This window comes from Hyla sarda, chromosome 3, assembly GCF_029499605.1.
Source record: "Hyla sarda isolate aHylSar1 chromosome 3, aHylSar1.hap1, whole genome shotgun sequence".
NCBI lineage: Eukaryota > Metazoa > Chordata > Amphibia > Anura > Hylidae > Hyla > Hyla sarda.
Window position 1 is genome coordinate 162,289,065 of NC_079191.1, and position 25,244 is coordinate 162,314,308.

General features: G+C 41.8%; 2 protein-coding genes across 2 annotated transcripts in view; one reads left to right on the top strand and one right to left on the bottom strand.

Moving 5' to 3' along the window:
• LOC130361839 (probable cation-transporting ATPase 13A4) overlaps window positions 1-13,022 on the top strand; it is a 108,044-nt gene extending 95,022 nt beyond the window's left edge. The window contains exon 29 of the mRNA XM_056565398.1: window positions 11,653-13,022. Within this exon, the coding sequence (XP_056421373.1) occupies window positions 11,653-11,877 (225 nt within the window). The 3' untranslated portion in view covers window positions 11,878-13,022. The remainder of the gene's footprint in view (window positions 1-11,652) is intronic.
• The window catches only part of PLAAT1 (phospholipase A and acyltransferase 1), a 121,872-nt gene that overhangs the window by 10,374 nt on the left and 86,254 nt on the right, over window positions 1-25,244 (bottom strand). The window lies entirely within an intron of this gene.

A 25,244-nucleotide genomic window follows, 5' to 3' on the forward strand; every position in this document is an offset into this window, starting at 1 on the left:
AGAAACAGATGAATGATTCTGATGGAAAAAATAAGGAGGATAATAAGGACCCACAGATTAAGATACCAATCATTATCCATTATGGCAAACACAGTTTCTTATTCTGTAAAATAGTGAAACGTCACTGGAAACTGTTGAAAAATGAAAAAATAGTGGGAGATGTTATCCCAAGTGCTCCCTCGTTTACACATAAAAAAGCGTAAAACATTGGTAACTGGATAGCTCCCACCATTAAGAAGAATACCCCAACTAACAACCCCACAAAAACGTTCTTCCAACCTAAAAACGGATTCTACCCCCTTGTAGACAATGCAGTGCATGTAAGGCTATGAATAACAATTCTTCTACATTAATGGTATGAAACCAAATTGATAATATTCAATATAAAATTAAACATCACATCCACTGCAAGACTAGGGGAGTCATATACAGGATTATCTGTCCCTGAACAAAAGTGTATGTAGGTCACACAAAGTGACAATTAGGGACAAGAATCAACGAACATTTGTATAACATGCAGAGGGGATTTGAGGGACACCCCCTTTGCATTCACGATAAGGAGAAACATCACCAAGTGTTTACAGGCTTCACATATTGTGGAATAGAAAAGGTGCCCCCCCCCCCCCCACTGGAACTATATTGCACAGCTCTCAAGAGCTGAATGAAAGTGGATATATAACTTGAACTTATTAAATCCACATGGGCTTAATTATGAATTAGAATTATTTGGCTTTTTGTAATATAGCTGTCATTAGGTAGTTGCTAATTTTGTATCCACTTGATGCAGATTTGGAATACCTACAAAAGTGAACAACAAGGAGTAAACCTTCAGCGCTACTGCACAGACAAGAACAAAGAGCCTGCAGCATCAGCACAATCACTACTCCAGACGAAGGAAACCGAGATTCAGTTTCTGAAACGCGTCCAGGTATTGTGGTACACAGGAGCCGCTGTAGCGACGTCACTACTCAGCATCTAACTCGGAAGTTGCAGGATGCCTTGTTAAGACGCCATCGGCTGGGGCGTTCTCCCGCTGCACCAACGCGGAGGACTTAACCAGCTACCAGATAGGATGTACGGGATCAAAAAACATCTCCACAGGACCTGCATCACTTGAGAGCGGAGAAACACTTTTTAGATCACGGCAGCAGCAGCAGCCGGTAATGTATTACTTCATGCTTAAATAAAAAAGATATTACTTGCATCCAAAACTGGTGTGCCGGGATCTTCTTGTACTTACATTGGATACCCTATCCCTGGCACCCGCACCAATCCAAGTGCCGACCGAATACGTTGTGGCCGGTAATGTATTGACTGTAGATCCTGTAGGTTAACCCATGCACTGCTGGTTATTCTAACTATTGATAGCACTTCCAATAACTCTAGACAGGAATTCCGCCTGGTTCCTATCCCCAGAACAAAACCTCAGATTGTTCTTTTGTTGTTTATAGAATAAGCATGGGCGCCTGATTGCAGTAACCATAAAGCCGAGCATCGCTTCACCTGGCATAAAAATCCTCATAATTGGGCGATATTCCATGTCAGGTATATTTTTCAGCATTCATAAAAAAAAGCACATTTAAAAGAAGTGCCTTACTGATATAAGATACATAACACAAAGTTTTTTGTCTAATCACACAGATTGCTCAGTCTGCTAATGTTGCATCATTGACAAGTCTTTTTACAGACACGTTCAGCAGTGGTTCTAACGCAATTAACGTATATGTACAGTACACTATCCAAATCCCTACTAGCGCTGACTATATATATTTTCTCTTTGCTGATACTATACAGCAGGCATAGAAATAAGTACACAAGGCACAGGTGCAAGGGGGGGCAGAGGTCACTAGATGGAGTCTGCCTGACAGGGCAGCAAGGGTGCAGGGGTGCAACTCCTGTACCGAGCCAGCACACCTCTTTTTCCTTGCTCACCCTGGATATAGAGTGTCTGTATTCCTCACTCCTTACAGCAGTGAGTTGCAGTTGTTCACACCAGAAGCACTCCGGCACATACTCTCCCATCTTTTGTTTTCTCTTTTGATGGTGATTTTTTCATCCAAAAAAACGGCACATCTATGGGCACAAAGTGCTCTCCATCAGTAGCTAATATCTATTTTTTTTTTCCGTGGGAACTTCAATATGTGTTTTGTTATAAAAATCCCTTCTGAAAAAATATTATTTATTATGGTTAGAGGCAAAGACAAACACATTTGTACAGTATATCAACAATAACCCCCATAATTTGTGGTTCACTTCTTCTTGGGATCCTACACAAGTTCCATTTCTGGACATTTTGTTAACTGCTAAAACTTCCCATATTCAGTCTCCCACTTACCATAATCCTAGTGCAGGCAATTCCCTGTTGAGAGCAGTCATGTCATCCTCGGCACACCATTGCAGCTGTTCCTGTGGGTGAGCTGATCCATGCCAGAAGGAATTGTTCATCCTCTGAGCTCTTCCAACAGGAATCTGCAACGGTGTGTGAACGTCTGAAAAATCTGGGTTTTCTACTCGGTTACTGAACAGAGCCATGTCTAGGGCAACGTCCAAAGATAGAAGGGACTTTTTTCTCCCACACCATGACCACACAAAACAGAATTCCATTCATAATCATTCCTTTGTGACTAATTACAGTATAGAATATCCTGAGGTGATTAAAATTGTAAAATAAATATTTACCTGTGTCAGGATTCACTGTTATACAAATTTGTACACAAAGGGTGTTCTTTCTCCTAAAGGTGAGCACCTACTTTGGGCAGCCTGTTATCCCCCAGTGTGTAATCATCACACAAACCTCATCGTAGTGACACATGGCTGGCAGTTAAAGTTTTTTTTCCATGTGTGTTATCATGTGTGGTTTGTAGATTTGCATCTAAAACTGTTCCCAATAATGATAGTAATAAAACCTTCCATAACAATTCCTTCATGAACTGCCAGTCTTCCTTTGTTGTGTATAGGATGCATTTTAGTACTTTCAATGAGTCCTATATTGGTAGAACAAAACGCACTTTAAAGAAGAGGATTCAGGAACATATACCTGCAACTCAAAATCCGCATGACGTGAACATCTCTGGGGTGTCACAACAGCTCCTAAATGTCCACTCTGGAGATTTATCTTCCCTTGTTTTTCATGGAGTGTAATTGGCCCATACACCCTTGCAAGGTGGAGACCATTAAAAACTCCTGCGCTATAGGGAGGTATATTGGATTTATGCATTGCAGACTTCACAGCCATTAGGTTTGAATTATAGAACAGATTTAATCTTTCACTATTGAACATCACTGTCATCACCGCTGGTAACCATGCATTATTATGCGATTGTGATATGTTATTCCTTTTGTACTTGCTTCTGGGCTTTATGAGAGTTTTTTTTAGTTTTTTTTCTCCCTGTGTTTTCTTTGTACACTTTGAACATATCTCATTAAACATTTTGTTTACGTTTCTTTTACTGCTTTGAACCTCTGGTAGTAGTGAAGGGGTTAAGGTAGGAGCTTGTCTCCCTATGCCTCTTCCCTCACACTTAAGAATCACCATATATACCTGTGTGTACCTAGCAATTGCGTGCATAGACGAAGGGTTAAGACCTGAAACGCGTCCACACCTACTTTTCTGTGCTCTGTTGCATGTTTTCACCTGGCTGAGCCGTGGGCCTAGCAGCTTTTACCCTGGTTCCAATAAAGACAACTTTGTTTTACCACTGGCTATTATCTGCTGCTTTGTATCCTGTTTGGAGACTTAGCCCTTATCCTTTGAGAGCGGACCTTCCTTCTGCTACAATGTAAAGTAGTGAGTGTACAAGCTGTATTACAGTGTTTATTGTTGCTGTCCCCTCAAAACAACTCAACACACAGCCATTTATGTCCATATTGTCAATAGTTTGTGTGGTTACCATTATTTTTCAGCACTGCCTTCAGCCTCTTGACATGGAGTTCACCAAAGCTCCACAGGTTGCTACTGGAGTCTTCTTCCATTCCTCCATGAAGACATCATGGAGCTGGTGGTTGTTAGAGACCTTGTGCTTCCCCACTTTCCATTTGATGATGCCCTAGAGATGCTCAATATGGTTTAGCATCATCTTTAGAAGTGGCTTTCTTTTGGGACAACAGCCATGTAGACCAATTTGATGAAGTTTGCGGTGTATGGTCTGAGCACTGACAGGCTGATACCCCACACCCACTCATTCAACCTTTGCAGCAATGCTGGCAACACTCATATACCAAAGACAACCTCTGGATGGTGAGCACGTGTACTCAACTCCTTTGATCAACCATGACAAGGTTTGTTCTGAGTGGAACCTTTCCTTTAAAACGACTGTATGGTCTTGCCCACCATGCTGCAGCTCAGTTTTAGAGCTCTGGCAATCTTCTGATAGCATAGGCCATCTATATATAGATTAACAACCTTCATTCTTAGATCCTCAGACAGTTTTTTGCCATGAAGTGCCATGTTGAACTTATTAGAGAATGTGAGGGTGATAATGCCACATTTAGGAAATTTGCTCTCCATACACACCTGAGACCTTGTAACACTAATGAGTCACATGACACAGAGGAGGGAAAATGGCTAATTGGGAACAATTTGAACATTTTCACTTAGCGGTGTATTCACTTTTGTTGCCAAGATTAAGACATTATTAGCTGTATGTTAAGTTATTTTAATGGGACACAACGTTAACCCCTTAAGGACAATAGATGTAAATACATGATGCCCGCTCCTGTTATATGAAGTGCGCTCAGGATCCTAGCTAAGGTCCCAGGACCTCCGGCTAATACTGGCCTTTTCCGATCAGGCTAGACACCGCAATCAAAGATGACAGTGGTGTCTAAAATGGGTGAAAAGATATCATGGCTAGCTCTGTGGTGTCCCAAACAGCTGAGAGGATGGTGGGAGGGCCTTTACCTGCCTCTTTGCTGTCCGATCTGTGCCTCAATGCTTTGGCCAGGATCTGCAGGCTGGAGCAATCAAGCACAGATAACACTGATCAATGCTATGCAATGGCATAGCATTGTTCAGTGTGTGCAATCTAAGGATTGCATGTAATAGTCCCCCAAGGGGATTTAAAAAAAAGTGTAAAAAAAAGTGTAAAAAAAAAGTTTATAAATGTGATTTAACCCCTTCCCTAATAAAAGTTTGAATCACCCCCTTTTCCCATTAAAAAAAAATATGTAAAAAAAAATAAGCATTAACATATGTGGTACTGTCACCTGTTTAAATGTCCGAACTATAAAAATATTAACTGCACAGTCAATGATGTACGCGTAAAAAAATTCCAATTGCGTTATTTTGGTGACTTTGTATACCCTAAAAAATTTATAAAAAGCAATCAAAAAGTCCCATCAAAACACGGAGTAAAAAATTAGCCCTCATATAGCCCCGTATATGGAAAAATAAAAAAGTTACAGGGGTCATTTTATAAATGAAGTAAAACAAAATAAAACCTATATAAGTTGAGTATCATTTTAATCATATGGACCTACAGAATAAAGATAAGTCATAGTGTCATTTTTTACCGAACAGTGCACTGTATAGAATCGGAAGCCCCCAAGAGTTACAAAAGGGCTTTTTTTTTTTTGCCCCACATAGATTTTTTTTCACCGTAGATTTATGTCATTACAAAGAACAATTGGTGGCACAAAAAATAAGCTCTCATATGGGTCTGTAGGTGCATAATTTAAAGCGTACTGATTTTTAGAAGGTGAGGTGGAAAACAGAAAAATGCAAAAATGAAAAACCCTGTGGTCCTTAAGGGGGTTAAACACTTTTATACAGGTTGTGCACTTACTACTTTACATTGTAGCAAGGTGTCAATTCTTCAGTGTTGTCACATAAAAAGATACTAAAGGACACTAAATTGTGAGGGAAGCACACCTATGTGAGATTCTGTATGTGATTGTGTATATGCACTGTATGTATGTACTGTACTGTATATGCTTGTGTGTGTGTGTGTGTGTGTGTGACAGAGAGAGAGACCTGGCTAAGTACAAGTAGCAGCAGCCTTTTGTGCAAACCCAGTATTAGTAGTAGCTGCTTCCATGTGCCGAGTAGCAGCATTTGCAAGCCAGAGTTGTCCTTCTCCTCTAGGAAATGTGTTATTTCAGAGGATACGACCATTGTGGACTGGTTGTCTTATTGTCAGTCATCTAAGGAGGATATAGAGTCTTCTGCTATGAAATTAAACCAGCTGTCCGAATTCCTCCTTCTCTATAGTTTGTTGGCACAGGAAACAAAGCATTTTAGTCCTTTCCATTCCATCATTTCTGTCTCTGCCCCTCCCCCAACAAGGGCCCCATATTTTTTATTGTGAAAAGACAGAGCTGTAAGTGCTAGGGACAAGGATAGTCATGAGGGGAAGTAGTGTTAGAGCAGTCAGCTTTTGGAGTGTGTTGCAAAAGAGGTAGGGTTGGAAGCAGTGGCCGATCTTAGCTGTCCACAACCCCTTGCTTTTGACTCTTTACTACTACCACCAGTCCACCACCTCGGCTTTCATCACTACTACCAGGCCTTAGTAAGCACAGATCCCCTCTCCTGTACTTTGTGTTACTATGTACTGCTGCTGATGCAGCTACTGTACCTCTATCACCACCCTTGCTGCTGTCACTTCAAGGCCTGTTACTTCTTAATTTTCTAGGACACCAATCTTATTACTGCTCCCTGAAATGGGATAATTTTGGATGGCCTTTAAAAAGCAATTGCTTCTTTACTTACTTTTGGACTGCTTGGAAAAAGCCATAGCTTTGTCTGATACCTCGTAGTGTGTATGAACACCGGCATGCAACTTCTATCAAAAAGAATACATTTTTGAACTTTTTTTTCCAAAATCTTTTCAGTGTGTTTTTAAGCAACCTGTTAGTTACCACAGTTTACCACATGTTGCCATAACTTCAACACTAACTTACACTTGCAGGTTACCTAGCAGTGTTATACAGGGCTATTAGACACCGTTATACATGCGTTTTAGGTTGCTGAGGTTCACATCATACTTATTCGGTCTGACTCAAACATTTTGCCAAAATCCAGCAAACTGGCCGAATCAGCTCGCCCATCTCAACAAATTTAGGTGGTCTTCTCAAAAACATTTCAGCTCTATTTATATGACAGAGTTCCTTTCTCTAAGAAACACCTCATGATACAGGCTTATAAAACACATTTATTTCTGCTACCACTAGGTGGAACAAATTAACCCCTTAAGGACGAACCCCTTTTTGCAAATCTGACCTCTGTCACTTTAAAGTGTACCTGTCATCAACAAAATCTTGTTATATAATGTAGATAATACCAATATATATATATATATATATATATATATATATATATATATATATATATATATATATATTTGTAATTTACATTGGTTTAAAAAATATGTATATTTTTTTTCCCTTCAGCTATTGCCTGCATGTCTCTATGAGGAGTCCAAATACAGGAAATGAGGGTGGGCAAGGAGGGCTTTGTGCAGTGAGGCTCTGTGACATGCTATGGGCTCACACATCAGGATGATTGACAAGCCAGGAGCCTGCACAGATCCCTGCTTGTCCTGCCCTCACTTCCTGTATTTGGACTCCTCACAAAGACACACATGCAATAGCTGCAGAGACAGTATTTTTTCCACCCAAAAATATACACATTTTTTTAACCCATGCATATTAGAAATATACATACAATGTTATTATCTACATTATATAAAACGTTTTTGTTGATGACAAATATACTTTAAGCATTAATAACTCTGGGATTCTTTAACTTATGAATTTGATTTCGAGACAGTTTTTTCATGACATATTCTACTTTATGTTAGTGGTAAATTTTCTTGCATCATTTCTTGGTGAAAAAATCCAAAATTTCATGGGAAATGTAGCATTTTTCTAACTTTGAAGCTCTCTGCTTATAAGGCAAGTGGACATTTCAAATAAATGTTATGTTGATTCACATATACAATATGTCTACTTTATTATGGTATCATAACGTTGACATGTGTTTACTTTTTGAAGACATTAGAGGGCATCAAAGTTTAGCAGCAATTTTCAAATTTTTCATGAAAATTTTTAAATCAGAATTTTTCAGTTTCCAGTTCAGTTTCAGAGTGAATTTGAGGGTCTTTATGAAATTAAATTATATTTAGAAATGCCCTATAATGGACCCCATTATGAAAACTTCACTCCTTAAAATATTCAAAATTACATTTAGAAAGTTTGAAAATTGAAAATCTTCATTTTTTACACTAACATGTTCTTGTAGACCCATTTTTTTTCATTTTTACAAGGGGTAAAAGGTACAAATGTCCCCCAAAATGTATAACCCTATTTGTCTCGAGTAAGGAAATACCTCATATGTGGATGTAAAAGCTCTGTGGATGCACTAGAGGGCTCAGAAGGCACAACAATGGGATATTGGAGAGCGAATTTTGCTGAAATGGTTTTTGGGGGGCATGTCTCATTTAAGAAGCCCCCATGGTGCCAGAACAGAAAAAAACTACTATTTAGGAAACTACACCCCTCAAGGAATGTAACAAGGGGTACAGTGAGCCTTAACACCCCACAGGTGTTTCACGAATTTTCACTAAAGTGGGACATGAAAATAATAATTTTTTTCACTAAAATGCTGGTGTTACCCCGAATTTTTCATTTTCACAAGGGGTAATATGTAAAAATGTCCCCCCCAGAATTTATAACCCCATTTCTCTCAAGTAAGTAAAAACCTCATATGTGGATGTAAAGTGCTCTGTGGGTGCATTAGAGGGCTCAGAAGGGAAGGAGGGACAATGGGATTTAGGAGAGCGAATTTTGCTGAAATGGTTTTTGTGAGGCATGTCTCATTTAGGAAGCCACCATAGTGCCATAACAGCAAACAAAACCCCACATGACACACTACATAGTAAACTACACCCCTCTAGAAATGTAACAAGGGGCACAGTGAGCCTTAACACCCCACAGGTGTTTGACGTATTTTCGCTAAAGTTGGACGTGAAAATGAAAAATTTATTTTTTTTCACAAAAAATGCTGGTGTTATCCCAAATTTTTCATTTTTACAAGGGGTTTTAGGAGAAAAAGCCCCCCAAAATTTGAAACACAATTTCTTCTGAGTATGGAAATACCATGTATGTGGATTTAAAGTGCTCTGCGGGCAAACTAAAATGCTCAGAAGAGAAGGAGCACCATTGGGCTTTAGAAGAGAGAGAATTTGGTTGGAATAGATGTCAGGGGCCATGTGCGTTTCCAAAGTCCCCATGCTGTCAGAACAGTGGACCCCCAATTTAATAAGGGGTGTAGTGAGCATTTACACTGGTGTTTGACAGATTTTTTGAACAGTGGGCTGTGCAAATGAAAAATACAATTTTTCATTTTCACGGACCACTGTTCCAAAAATGTGTCAGACACATGTGGGGCATAAATGCTCACTGCAGCCCTTATTACATTCCGTGAGGGGTGTAGTTTGCAAAATGGGGTCACATGAGGGAGGGTCCACTGTTCTGGCACCATGGGGGCTTTGTAAATGCACATGGCTTTCAATTCCAGACACATTCTCTCTCCAAAAGCCCAATGGCGCTCCTCCTGTCCTGAGCCCTGTAGTGCGCCAGCAGAGCACCTTACATCCACATATGAGGTATTTCTTTACTCAGAAAAAATGGTGTTACAATTTATTAATTTTTTTGGAGGGGGGGAGCTTTTTCTCCTATTACCCCTTGTGGAAATAAAAACTTTGGGGTAATACCAGCATTTTAGTGAAAAAAATCTGACTTTAATGAAAATTTGTTAAACACCTGTGGGGTGTTAAGGCTCACTATACCCCTTGTTACGTTCTGTGACGGGTGAAGTTTCCTAAATGGGGTCACATGTGGGTTCTTATTTATTTTTTTTGCGTTTATGTCAGAACCGCTGTCACTATCAGCCACCCCTATGTAAATCACCAATTTAGACCTAAAATGTACATAGTGCGCTCTCACTTCTGAGCCTTGTTGTGCGAACACAGAGCACTTTACATGCACATATGGGGTATTTCCCTAATCAGGAGAAATTGCGTTACAAATTTTGTTTTCCCTTTTACCTCTTGTAAAAATGAAAAGTATGGGGCAACAACGGCATGTTAGTGTAAAAAATTAAATTTTTTTACACCAACATACTGATGTAGAACCCAACTTTACCTTTTCATATGGTGTAAAAGGAGAAAAAGCCCCCCAAAATTTGTAACACAATTTCTCCCGAGTACGGAAATACCCCATATGTGGCACTAAACTGTTGTCTTGAAATACAACAGGGCTCCGAAGTGATAGAGCTCCATGCGCATTTGAGGCCTAAATTAGGGATTTGCCTAGGGATGGACACGGCAGTGTTCCCCAATCAGGGTGCCTCCAGCTGTTGCAAAACTCCCAGCATGCCTGGACAGCCAATGGCTGTCCAGCAATATTGGGAGTTATTTTGCAACAGCTGGAGGCTCCATTTTGGAAAAACTGCCGTAGGAGACGTTTCTAATTTTTATTGGGGGGGGGGGGGGGGAGGGGCAGTGTAAGGTTTTGTATATGTAGTGTTTTTCCCTTTATTTTGTGTTAGCGTAATGTAGTGTTTTTAGGGTACAGTCACACAGGCGGGGATTTACAACCAGTTTCCCGCTGGGTGCTTGAGCTGAGGCGGAAAATTAGCTGCAGCTCAAACTTAAAGCGGGAAACTCGCTGTAAACCCTTCAACTGTTGCAAAACTGCAACTCCCAGCATGCACTGACAGACAGTGCATGCTGGGGGTTGTAGTTCTGCAACAGCTGGAGGCACACTGGTTGGGAAACACTAAGTAAGGTAACAGAATACCACAGTGTATCTCCAGCTGTTGCAAAACTACAACTCCCAGCATGCATGGCCTGTCAGTGCATGCTAGGAGTTGTAGTTTTGCAACAGCTGGAGGCAAATGGGTTGGGAAACACTAAGTTAGGAAACAGCCTTTCGCTATCTGGCCATGCTGGGAGTTGTAGTTGTGAAACTACAAGGCAGCAGTGAAGATGACTTGCCAGATCTTCACTGCTGCCTCTGTCTCTACCACTGCCGCCTGCTCCCACCGGTCCTCCCCACCACCCTTCCCCCGCTGTCTACTGCCAGTAACTGCCGCCATCTTTACCCCACTCTTCCTGACCGGCCAATCGCAGAGGATAGGAGGAGGTGGCACCCCTGCCACCTCACTCCTATCCTTCAGGGTGATCGGTGCGGTCTCTGACAGCTTCGATCACCCCTATTTTCCGGGCGATCGGGTTACCAGAGACCAGATCAGCCCGGAAAAGCCATGATTCAGATTCAGAATTGACCAGCGAATCACGGCGATCGGCGCCAAGGGGGGGGGGGGGGGGGTCCCTGGGCGATATGCCGGGATGACTGCTGATAGATATCAGCAGTAATTCCATTCTGATCACCAGGAACGCAGTACGGCGCTTTGCGTGAAGTGACACTTTGCAGCGCCGTACATTTATGGCTCTCATAGTTAAGGGGATAAAGTCAGATTTATACATGTTTATTTATTTAAATAGGAATTGTTTAAATCCATTTATATTTTCTCATACTAATGTCTTGTTCTACAGAAATGAATACATGCAAATATGTACATATATGGATACAATCTCTAGATACCTTTTATTAGCAAGCAATATCAATAATATATCTGTCACTGTGTTTCAGGAGGGATTTATTGAAAACCGAAGACTGTGGCTAATGATGAAGTCATGTTTCAACTACCGATCAAGCAGTCAGTATAGAGTATTAGAAAGAGCTCTGTGTAATGACCCAACTTGGCCGCCTCAGAATATAACAAATTTCTCTAATCAAACAGAACTGGAAATTGAGGGGCAACGTTTTGTTTATGATAACCCAACTCTCGATTTTAGAACAGAGAAAAACAGTTAGTGGTAGAACTGAGCACCAACTATAATTGATGTCAAAATTCCATCTGCATTGAAAACTGTTGGTACACACACATCTTGCTTTAAAACAATTAAAGTTTACACATTTTTATTATCTTTATCTATTCACATTATAAACAAATAAGTCTATACAAATATATTTTTGACTTGCATATTTTTGACTTTTGTGTTTGTGTTTAATGGGGAGGGTCGTCTAATGTACTATATGATAAAGTGTCATGCTGATGTCACAAGATGTCACTATTGTTGAAGATATATATAGAGCTGCATCCAGAAAGTTAGGCTGTGGCAAGGGCCACTCAGCAAGCAGAAGTCACCTGTATTGAGCTGCAAGGTACCTTAAACTAGGTACCTGATAAAGATGGAGCCTTAGACATGACGGCAAGGAGTGATACTCCTTCACGGAGCTGCAAAAGTGAAGAATTTATTGCTGTGAGCTAAAATTCAAGTAAAGTGAGGCACTCTTAAAAATGAGAGTTGAGAAGTAGAGGAATTACAAGTGATGGACAATGGTAAGAGAGACTTGGATGTATTTGTCTTTTTCATACAGTATGTCATTGTCTTATGTGCATGCTATAAAGGGTGTAGTGTAAATGCTGTGTGTGTGTGTGTGTGTGTGTGTGTATGTGTAAGAGAAGTGTGCATGTTGTGTTGTTCTGTTTGTTTCCTTCCTTCTCACTATTTGAGCACCTTGTATAGTGTGTTGGTGGCAAGAGTAAATTATACCAGAGAGAGGGATCATGAAGTGTGAGAGGTACATGGACAATCAGAGATTGCTTTCTGAAACTGTCTACTGGGAGCTCGAGGCCAGATCTACTTGTCCATTGATGTGGTGGGCTGTTTGCCAAGAGTAGTGGCGCAGAGCTTGAGACGAAGCCATGCAAAAGCATGCAGTACACTGCAGCTGTAGAAGTATTTGCTAAGCATATTGAGGGGCATTTACTAATCTTTTACTATGTAGTCTGGTTTTTACCCTGTTTTTTTTCTACTTCATTTTTGACTATGTGCGACAAATTTACTAAATTGTTGCACGGCATTAATAAATTTGGCACACATAGGCAAAAGTGGGAAATTTACTTCATGTAGTAGAAAAAATAGTCTGTTCCTTTTTCCTGCTGTCTGAATAGGTTTGGCTGCTAGGTTTCCTTCTGGATCTTTAGTTTTTGCGTTTTTTTTTTAGCTTTTTCACCACATTTAAATAATTCAATAACTACAGTGGTCCCTCAAGTTACAATATTAATTGGTTCCAGGAAAACCATTGTAAGTTGAAACCATTGTATGTTGAGACCATAACTCTATGGAAACGTGGTAATTGGTTCTAAAGGCACCAAAATGTCCTCCAAAATAGGAAAAAGTGACAAAGAAAAATAAGTAGAAAACTAATATAGATAAAGCAAATCCTTACATATAAAAGTAATAAAGATCTGCTGGGAGCTGTAAATCACTGTCTATGTCAGTGTTTCCCAAGCAGGGAGCCTCCAGCTGTTGCAAAACTATAACTCCCAGCATGCCTGGACAGCCAACGGCTGTCCGGGCATGCTGGGAGTTGTAGTTTTGCAAAAGATGGGGCCACCCTGATTGGGAAACACTGGTCTATGTAGAGGACAGGAGCTTCTTCAGGGTTCCTGTGCAGTACAGGCAATGTCACAAAAAAGTAATGGAGTCGCCCTCACCTGGTGTCCAAAAGAGCAGCTAACCCTGATACAGGTAAAGAGTACAGAACATGTAATACCAGACACCAGTCAGTGCATACACTTCAGTAATACAGGGGTTTTACCAGTGAATGCCCATTTTGATTGGTTGGTTCTTCCAGCCATTGACACGTTTCACAGATCTGGACTGTCTGTAGCATTGTATGTTGAGTCTGGTTTCAACTTACGATGGTCCAGAAAAGACCATTGTATGTTGAAACTATTGTATGTTGAGGCCATTGTAAGTTGAGGGATCACTGTAAATTGTAGTCATGGCTCAGAAGTGGTAAACGGTGTTTAGTGTGTGTGTGTGTGTTTATTACATTTTTTTAACACAGTTTTTTTCTCCCTAAATGTACTTACACTTTTTTTTTTTTTTTTTTTGGTTACTTCTTCTACAGATCTGTGTATCCTGTGGACTCCTTCGGATTCGGTCGACTACTTCGACGACCAGCGTTTTTCTTTGCTTGATGTTAATAAAATGGTTAACGAGGGCTTGTGGGGGAGTGTTTTTTTGTAATATTTTTTTTTTTAAACCTGTTGTGTTTTTTTTATTTTACTTTACTAGACAGGCTTAGTAGTGGAAGCTGTCTTATACAAATCACTGATATATGGAACATGAATCCAATTTAGCTAATTACTAACTCAAGACCAACCAAAATAGCTAAAATTTAACAACTTTTATTAAATCCAGTTAAAACCTATATTTACTATAAAATGGATACAGAGTCATCGGTCTACAATACATAAAGACTCAAAACAGGGTAAATTCCCTCCAGGGTCGATCCCCTATTTAACACCCTTGTCAAACCCGACGCGTTTCCCCGTGGGTTAGATATGTCCACGGTTCATCAGGGGTTATACTTAAACCCCGGACACACAGTGGAGAAATATAACTTATTCTATTCAATGTGTAACAGACAGGATGGACGCATAGAACACATAGCAAGCAGAGTTAGTTAGTGTACAATATAGTTTCTGTGGGATTCCTCTTCATATCTAGTCTCCAAAGATGTATTTGATAACCAATAGAGCCAAGGTCCTTGATATGACCTCCAGGTTTAGTTCCACTTCCTGAATATCAAAGTACAGCAAAGAATGCCCATGTGATATGAGGTAGGCTAATAAATACAATTATTTTCTTCCTCAGCGATGGCCCCTTTTAACTCCGTGTGTGTACACTGATGATAGCCAAGGTACTGTTATAGCTCCCACAAAATTCACACTTTAAAGATAGGTTTCCTCCATGTGAGGGACTATATAGCCCATAATAATTCTCACACTTCCTATCCTTCACTGCAGAAAGGCTCAATATATCCCTGACTGCCACAAAACCACACAGGTCAAACTCCCCTGCTTGCTTAGGGTCTACCCTGTCTCCACTGTGATCCGGGTACAGATAATGACCATACCAGGCCGCCAGCCTGGATCGGAGCCTGGTATGGTCATTATCTGTACCCGGATCACAGTGGAGACAGGGTAGACCCTAAGCAAGCAGGGGAGTTTGACCTGTGTGGTTTTGTGGCAGTCAGGGATATATTGAGCCTCTCTGCAGTGAAGGATAGGAAGTGTGAGAATTATTATGGGCTATATAGTCCCTCACATGGAGGAAACCTATCTTTAAAGTGTGAATTTTGTGGGAGCTATAACAGTGCCTTGGCTATCATCAGTGTACACACACGGAGTTAAAAGGGGCCATCGCTGAGGAAGAAAATAATTGTATTTATTAGCCTACCTCATATCACATGGGCATTCTTTGCTGTACTTTGATATTCAGGAAGTGGAACTAAACCTGGAGGTCATATCAAGGACCTTGGCTCTATTGGTTATCAAATACATCTTTGGAGACTAGATATGAAGAGGAATCCCACAGAAACTATATTGTACACTAACTCTGCTTGCTATGTGTTCTATGCGTCCATCCTGTCTGTTACACATTGAATAGAATAAGTTATATTTCTCCACTGTGTGTCCGGGGTTTAAGTATAACCCCTGATGAACCGTGGACATATCTAACCCACGGGGAAACGCGTCGGGTTTGACAAGGGTGTTAAATAGGGGATCGACCCTGGAGGGAATTTACCCTGTTTTGAGTCTTTATGTATTGTAGACCGATGACTCTGTATCCATTTTATAGTAAATATAGGTTTTAACTGGATTTAATAAAAGTTGTTAAATTTTAGCTATTTTGGTTGGTCTTGAAGCTGTCTTATAGACTGTGTCCATTACTAAGCCAGGCTTAGCGTTAGCCACAAAAACAGCTAGCGCTAACCCCCAATTATTACCCCGGTACCCAACACCACAGGGGTGCCGGGAAGAGCCGGTACCAACAGGCCCGGAGAGTCAAAAATGGCGTTCCTGGGCCTAGGCGGTAACAGGCTGGTGTTATTTAGGTTGGGGAGGGCCAGTAACAAATGGTCCTCGCCCACCCTGGTAACGTCAGGCTGTTACTGTTTGGTTGGTATTTGGCTGAGAATAAAAATAGGGGGACCCTATGCGTTTTTTTAATATATTTAATTATTTATTTAAAAAAAAATGCATAGGGTCCCCCCTATTTTCATTCTCAGCCAAATACCAACCAAACAGTAACAGCCTGACGTTCCCAGGGTGGGCGAGGACCATTGTTACTGGCCCTCCCCAGCCTAAATAACGCCATACTGTTACCGCTTAGGCCCAGGAGCGCAATTTTTGACACTCCAGGCCTGTTGGTACCGGCTCTTCCCGGCACCCCTGTGGCGTTGGGTACCGGGGTAATAATAGGGGGTTAGCGCTAGCTGTTTTTGTGGCTAGCGCTAAGCCCAGGTTAGTAATGGACTCTGTCTATAAGACAGCTTCCACTACTAAGCCTGTCTAGTAAAGTAAGAAAAAAACACAACAGGTTTTAAAAATTTTTTATTACAAAAAACACTCCCCCACAAGCCCTCGTTAACCATTTTATTAAAATCAAACAAAGAAAAACGCTGGTCATCGAAGTAGTCCACCGAATCCGAAGGAGTCCACAGGATACACGGATCTGAAATGAGAAGAAAACAAAAAAAATGGGTTAGTAAATTTATTATCACCTGCTCACACATCTCCCGCCCCGCACGACTACAACTGCCAGCATGCCCTTACAGTAAGGACATGCTGGGAGTTGTAGTTGTGTGGTGCAGGAGATGTGTGGGCAAGTGACAAGCTTGTCCCCTCCCCCCAGCTGCAGGACTACAACTCCCAGCATGCCCTTACAGTAAGGTGGGGCAGAGGCCGGGCACAGTGTTTCCCAACCTGGGACTTGTAGTTTTGCAACATCTGGAGGCACCCTGGTTGGGAAACACTGTTTTAGGCCAGTGTTTCCCAACCAGGGTGCCTCCAGATGTTGCAAAACTACAAGCCCCAGCATGCCTGGACAGTCAAAGGCTGTCCAGGCATGCTGGGAGTTGTAGTCTTGCGACATCTGTAGGCAACCTGGTTGGGAAACACTGGCCTAAAACAGTGTTTCCCAACCAAGGTGCCTCCAGATGTTGCAAAACTACAAGTCCCAGCATGCCTGGACAGTCAAAGGCTGTCTAAGCATGCTGGGAGTTGTAGTTTTGCAGCATCTGGAGGCAACCTGGCTGGGAAACACTGGCCTAAAACAGTGTTTCCCAACCAGGGTGCCTCCAGATGTTGCAAGACTACAACTCCCAGCATGCCTAGACAGACTTTGGCTGTCCAGGCATGCTGGGAGTTGTAGTCTTGCAACATCTAGAGGCACCCTGGTTGGGAAACACTGGCCTAAAACAGTGTTTCCCAACCAGGGTGCCTCCAGATGTCGCAAGACTACAACTCCCAGCATGCCTAGACAGCCTTTGGCTGTCCAGGCATGCTGGGAGTTGTAGTCTTGCAACATCTGTAGGCAACCTGGTTGGGAAACACAGGCCTAAAACAGTGTTTCCCAACCAAGGTGCCTCCAGATGTTGCATAACTACAAGTCCCAGCATGCCTGGACAGTCAAATGCTGTCTAGGCATGCTGGGAGTTGTAGTTTTGCAACATCTGGAGGCAACCTGGCTGGGAAGGAAACACTGGCCAAAAACAGTGTTTCCCAACCAGAGTGCCTCCAGATGTTGCAAGACTACAACTCCCAGCATGCCTAGACAGACTTTGGCTGTCCATGCATGCTGGGAGTTGTAGTCTTGCAACATCTGGAGGCACCCTGGTTGGGAAACACTGGCCTAAAACAGTGTTTCCCAACCAGGGTGCCTCCAGATGTTGCAAGACTACAACTCCCAGCATGCCTAGACAGCCTTTGGCTGTCCAAGCATGCTGGGAGTTGTAGTCTTGCAACATCTGTAGGCAACCTGGTTGGGAAACACTGGCCTAAAACAGTGTTTCCCAACCAAGGTGCCTCCAGATGTTGCATAACTACAAGTCCCAGCATGCCTGGACAGTCAAATGCTGTCTAGGCATGCTGGGAGTTGTAGTTTTGCAACATCTGGAGGCAACCTGGCTGGGAAACACTGGCCTAAAACAGTGTTTCCCAACCAGAGTGCCTCCAGATGTTGCAAGACTACAACTCCCAGCATGCCTAGACAGACTTTGGCTGTCCAGGCATGCTGGGAGTTGTAGTCTTGCAAAATCTGGAGGCACCCTGGTTGGGAAACACTGGCCTAAAACAGTGTTTCCCAACCAGGGTGCCTCCAGATGTTGCTAAACTACAAGTCCCAGCATGCCTGGACAGTCAAAGGCTGTCTAGGCATGCTGGGAGTTGTAGTTTTACAACATCTGGAGGCAACCTGGCTGGGAAACACTGGCCTAAAACAGTGTTTCCCAACCAGGGTGCCTCCAGATGTTGCAAGACTACAACTCCCAGCATGCCTAGACAGACTTTGGCTGTCCAGGCATGCTGGGAGTTGTAGTCTTGCAACATCTGTAGGCAACCTGGTTGGCAAACACTGGCCTAAAACAGTGTTTCCCAACCAAGGTGCCTCCAGATGTTGCAAAACTACAAGTCCCAGCATGCCTGGACAGTCAAAGGCTGTCTAGGCATGCTGGGAGTTGTAGTTTTGCAACATCTGGAGGCACCCTGGTTGGGAAACACTGGCCTAAAACAGTGTTTCCCAACCAGGGTGCCTCCAGATGTTGCAAAACTACAACTCCCAGCATGCCTGGACAGCCAAAGGCTGTCCAGGCATGCTGGGAGTTGTAGTCTTGCAACATCTGGAGGCACCCTGGTTGGGAAGCTTGCGCAACTTACCGGCTTCCGTAGGATCCAGCGCTGCACGACAGTGCCGCGCGACAGTGCCGCGCGACAATCTCCGTCAGCGATCGTCGCTGGAGCCTCGGAAGGGTAAGTGAACGTTTTCGCCGGTCCCCTTCAGCTGTTTAGTTTTGCAACAGCTGGATGACTACAGTTTACAGACCACACACCAGTGGTCTGCAAACTGTGGCCCTCCAGCTGTTGCAAAACTACAACACCCAGCATGCCCTGACAGCCAAAGCCTATGGCTCTCAGGGCAGGAGCCCAGGCTGACATTACAGTGCAGCCGCCCGGGCTCCTCATACGGCCTCCCCGCTACCCCCCCCCCCCCTTGTCTCCCGCCCGCGCCGCTCAGCTCCCGCTGCTACAAGACTACAACTCCCAGCGTGTCCTCACTGTAAGGGCATGCTGGGACTTGTAGTCTTGCAACAGCAGACAGATGGAAGTTGTGTGGCGCTGGCAGGTGACTAAACTAAAAATGACTAAACCCCTTAGTAAATGCCCCTCATTGTCAGTCTTGGTGGGTATAGTGCAAGGACAGTCTGTCAAGTCTTGGAGAATAATAGTAGTCTGGAAGACCATAGTTAGCTTCTGTTAGGGGCTGTGGAAGATTTCTGTTGCAGTGGATGTCTGCTTGGCCTGGAGACCTGGGATGCAGCATGGCTGGTCAAGGCTGTAGTGTGGTCTTGCTGGGTAGGTATGAAATGCAGATGGGTCTAAAGTACAGTGGACTGAGCTGAATAGTGTTGCTCGCGAATATTCGCAATGCAAATTTTATTCGCGAATATCGCATATTCGCAAATTCGCGAATAACCGCGAATATAGCACTATATATTCGTAAATACGAATATTTGTTTTTTTGTTGTTTTTTTCACAGTACACATCACAGTGATCACCCCTCTCTGCTTTCAGCTTGTGTGGTGTAAGAAGGCTCTAATACTACTGTGTGAGACTGGCGTGCAAATTTTCGCTTATGCTAATTTTTGTATATGTTAATTTTCACATATGCTAATTTTCGCATACGCGAATTTTAGCATATGCGAAAAAAACGTGAATATTAGGAATATCCAAATTTAGCGAATATATGACGAATATTCGTCCATATATATTCGCAAAATATCGTGAATTCGAATATGGCCTATGCCGCTCAACACTAGAGCTGAATACTAAGTAGGATGGGCGGAATAGAGCAGCCACTTGAGAGCACAGCAAAAGGTACAGAAACTATCCTCCTATTGTAGTTGGGTTGCTATTTTGAGATGAAGGCTTATATACTGTAAGAGCTGAACAGATGAACATACATCAACAATGTCACTCAGTCAAGGAAATACCATAGGACTAGCTTTATTTAAAATATATTTGTTTCCTGGTTAAACATTCATTTATAAATTTTTTTATTGAGCAGATGTGTATTTCTTCAAAAGCTCCTCTAGATGGTGCAATACACAGTGATGAGATCCACAGAAGTGAAATGTGCAAAAAAAAAAAAAAAAAAAAAAAAAAAGGTATATTTGTAGATAATAAAATATGAATATAATATCTTAGTATATAATTTGGGAATGTTTAAATATAAACCAGTAAAATGTTAGTATTTATTATGATTCTGTCAAACAATGGTAAGAGCTGAAAAACCACAGATCTGGTAAATACCAGAGAGAATCTACAGATTAGTACTGCAGTTTGGTCTTGCAGCTTTGCAGATATACATTGTATGGAGAAAAAAAAAAAAAAAAAACTTCTTCAACACACTAAGACAGAACAACCTTATCTTTATTCTGTAAATCCATGAGATTAAAATGATACCCTACTTATATAGGTTTGATTTTGTCTTACTTCTGGAAAAAAATCATAACAACATGCACAAAACTTTTTACGTTTAAAAATATCCTTTTCTGACCCCTATAACTTTTTTAATTGTCCGCATATGGTGATGTAGTAGGGCTCATTTTTTGGGCCGTGTTCTGAAGTTTTTATTGGTACCAGTCTTGTTTTGATCAGTCTTTTTGACCGCTTTTTATAAATTTTTTTTTATGGTATAAAAAGTGACCAAAAATACCCTTTTTTTCATGTGTACGCCATTGACCGTGCGGTTTAATTAATGATACATTTTTATAGTTCGGACATTTATGCACACAGTGATACCACATATGTTTATATTTGTTTTTATTTACACCGTTTATTTTTTTAAATGGGAAAAGGGGGGTGATTCAAACTTTTATAGGGACCCTCCTCGTGTGTCCTCAGCTGATCGGGACATCGCGGTTTCACCGCAATGGTCCTGATCAGCCCTACTGAGCTCCCGGGGTGAATTTTAGATGCATCGATCAACTTTGATCGCCATATCTGAAGGGTTAATACCCAACATCACTGCGATCGGTGATGTCCGGTGTTAACCCTTTAGATACAGCAATCAAAGTTAATCGATGCATCTAAAATTCATCCTGCGATCGGTACTGTCCGGTATTAGCCATGGGTCCCAGCTACTTACCATTAGCCGCCGGGACCGACCAGATATGACGAAGGGTCACCGGAATGGGTTATGGGCGTACAGGTATGCCCTGCGTCCCCAAGAGGTTAAACGGATAATCCTGTAGAAAACATTTTTTTTAATCAACTGATGCCAGAAAGTTATACAGATTTGTAAATTACTTTTATTTAAAAATCTTAATCCTTCCAGTACTTATCAGCTCCTGTATGCTACAGAGGAAGTTATTTTATTTCTTAATTTCTTTTCTGTCTGACCACAGTGCTTTTTGCTGACACCTCTGTCCGGGTCAGGAACTGTCCAGAGCAGGATAGGTTTGCTATGGGGATTTGCTCCTGCTTTGGACAGTTCCTGACATGGACAGAGGTGTCAGCAGAGAGCACTGTGGTCAGACAGAAAATAAATTCAAAATGAAAAGAACTTCCTGTGGAGCATACAGCAGCTGATAAGTACTGGAAGGATTCAAATTTTTAAATACAAGTTATTTACAAATCTGTTTAACTTTATGGCACCAGTTGGTTTAAAAAAAAAAAAAATAATTCCACTGGAGTACCTCTTTAAGCTCCAATAAGGGATTATTACATTCAATCATTGGATTGCATTCATTGTACAATATTATTCAATGTACAGGGAGTTTGGTGCTCCACTGATACAGCATGCATAACCCAAGTGCTGATCATGCTGTGGGATTCGATGAGGATGGCTAATCCATCTGCAACTGTATTTCTTTCTTTTAAACGCAGTGATTGGCATTGATCATGATGTCTAAAGGGTTAATGACGGTAGTGGTGGGTGCCTGGTATTGATAATAGGCCTTCGCTCACCATCTTTGAAGCGAGCACAGTTCCTGTGCTGATCTCTCAAAGGCACTAAACCCTGGTATGTTTAGTCCTAGATGGTATACAGGTACATTCTTTGTTGTCCATGGGTTAAAGAGAATGTGTCAGAAGAAAATGATTAATTGTCCAACTCCTGATTTTTTTTCTTAAACATGTGAGTCCACCCCTCACATTTTTTTGTAAATATTTTATAATATCTTTTCATGTAACAACACTGAAGAAATAACACTTTGCTTCAATGTAAAGTAGTGAGATCACAGCCTGTATTACAGTGTAACATTTTGTGTCCTCTCAAAAAAGCTCAAAACACAGCTAACAATGTCTATACCTTGGCAACAAAAGTCCAAGAGGACTCCAGAGGTTGCCACTGGAGTCCTCCTCAACTCCTCCATGATGACATCACAGAGCTGGTGGACCTTAGAGACCTTGCACTCCCCCACCTTCTGTTTGAGGATGACCCACAGATGCTTAATAGGATTTAGGTCTACAGAGATGCTTGGCCAATCCATTACCTTTATCCTCAGCTTCTTTAGCAAGGCAGTGGTCATCTTGGAGGGCTGTTTGGGGTCATTATCATGTTTGAATACTGTCATGCAGCTCAGTCTTTGAAGAGAGGGGATCACGTTCTGCTTCAGAATGTCTCAGTACATGTTGACATTCATGGTTCCCTCAATGAACTGTAGCTCCCAGTGTCAGCAGCCCTCATGCAGCTCTAGACCATGACACTCCCACCACCATGCTTGACAGTAGAAAAAGACACATTTGTCTTTGTATTTCTCACCTGGTTGCCGCCCCAAATGCATTGACACCAAATAAGTTTATGAAATCAGATAGCAGATTATAGTCAGCACCACTCCACCCGTGGGGTCAAGTCACTTCAAGGCTGGATCCTGTTCCTACGGTGGACGGGCGTACAGCAGACTATCCGGTGCTCGTGCAAAGCAAGGTAGCAGCAATATCCAATAGAGAGATGAAGGACACGGCACTCAGGATACTTCATGCAATCTGCAACTTTATTGCAAGGAGCGGGGATACACAAGGCGCTGTCAGTTGTGCATCCTCGTGTATCCCCGCTCCTGGCAATAAAGTTGCAGATTGCATGAAGTTTCCTGAGTGCCGTGTCCTTCCAAATAAGTTTATCTTGGTTTAATCGGACCACAAGACATTTCCAGTAATCCATGTCCTTAGTCTACTTGTTTTCTGCAAACTGTTAGATTTCTTGGGCATCATCTTTAGAAGAGGCTACCTTCTGGGACCACCATGTAGACCAATTTGATGCAGTTTGTGGCGTATCTGTTCTGAGCACTGACAGGCTGACCTCCCCACCCCCCTTAATCTCTGCTGCAATGCTTGCAGCAGTTACACGTCTATTTCCCAAAGATGACCTCTGTATATGATGCTGAGCATGTGGACTCAACTTCTTTGGTCGACCTGTCCTGTAAAACCACTGTATGGTCTTGCTCACCGTGCTGCAGCTGCAGTTTCAGGGTCTTGGCAATTTTCTTTTAGTCTAGGCCATTTTTATGTAGAGCAACCATTCTTTTTTTTAGATCCTTAAAAACTTTTTTGCCATGTTGAACTTCCAGTGACAAGTATTACAGAGTGTGAGAGCGATAACACCAAATATAAGATACCTGTGCTCCCCATTCCCAACTAAGACCTAGTAATACTTACGAGTCATCTGACACTGGGAAAAAAAATTGGGCCCAATTTGGACATTTCCACTTAGAGGTGTACTCCCTTTTGTTGCCAAGGTTTAGACATTAATGGCTGTGTGTTGAGTTATTTTGAGGGGACACAACATTAACCCCTTAAGGACCCAGCCATTTTACACCTCAGGACCCGGCCATTTTTTGCACATCTGACCACTGTCACTTTAAACATTAATAACTCTGGAATGCTTTTAGTTATCATTCTGATTCCGAGATTGTTTTTTCGTGACATATTCTACTTTAACATAGTGGTAAAATTTTGTGGTATCTTGCATCCTTTCTTGGTGAAAAATCCCAAAATGTTATGGAAAATTTGAAAATTTTTCATTTTTCTAACTTTGAAGCTCTCTGCTTGTAAGGAAAATGGATATTCCAAATAATTTTTTTTTATTCACATATACAATATGTCTATTTTATGTTTGCATCATAAAATTTACACGTTTTTCTTTTGGAAGACACCAGAGGGCTTCAAAGTTCAGCAGCAATTTTCCAATTTTTCACAAAATTTCCAAACTCACAATTTTTCATGGACCAGTTCAGGTTTGAAGTGGATTTGAAGGGTCTTCATATTAGAAATACCCCACAAATGACCCCATTATAAAAACTGCACCCCCCAAAGTATTCAAAATGACATTCAGTCCACGTTTTAACCCTTTAGGTGTTACAGTGTCACAGGAATAACAGCAAAGTGAAGGAGAAAATTCACAATCTCCATTTTTTACACTTGCATGTTCTTGTAGACCCAATTTTTAAATTTTTACAAGGGGAAAAAGGAGAAAATGTATACTTATATTTGTAGCCCAATTTCTCTCGAGTAAGCTCATACCTCATATGTCTATGTAAAGTGTTCGGCGGGCACAGTAGAGGGCTCAGAAGCGAAGGAGCGACAAAGGGATTTTGGAGAGTACATTTTTTTTAAATGGTTTTTGGGGGGCATGTTGCATTTAGGAAGCCCCTATGGTGCCAGAACAGCAAAAATCCCCCACATGGCATACCATTTTGGAAACTAGACCCCTTGAGGTACGTAACAAGGAATAAAGTGAGCCTTAATACCCCACAGGAGTTTCACGACTTTTGCATATGTAAAAAAATTAAAATAAAATTTCACTAAAATGTGTGTTTCCCCCCAAATTTCACATTTTTGCAAGGGTTAATAGCAGAAAATACCCCACAAACATTGTAACCCCATCTCTTCTGAGTATGAAGGTACCCCATAAGTTGACCTGAGGTGTACTATGGGTGAACTACAATGCTCAGAAGAGAAGGAATCATATTTGGCTTTTTGAGAGCAAATTTTGCTTGGGGGCATGTCGCATTTAGGAAGCCCCTATGGTGCCAGGACAGCAAAATAACCCCCACATGGCATACCATTTTGGAAACTAGACCCCTTGAGGAACGTAAGAAGG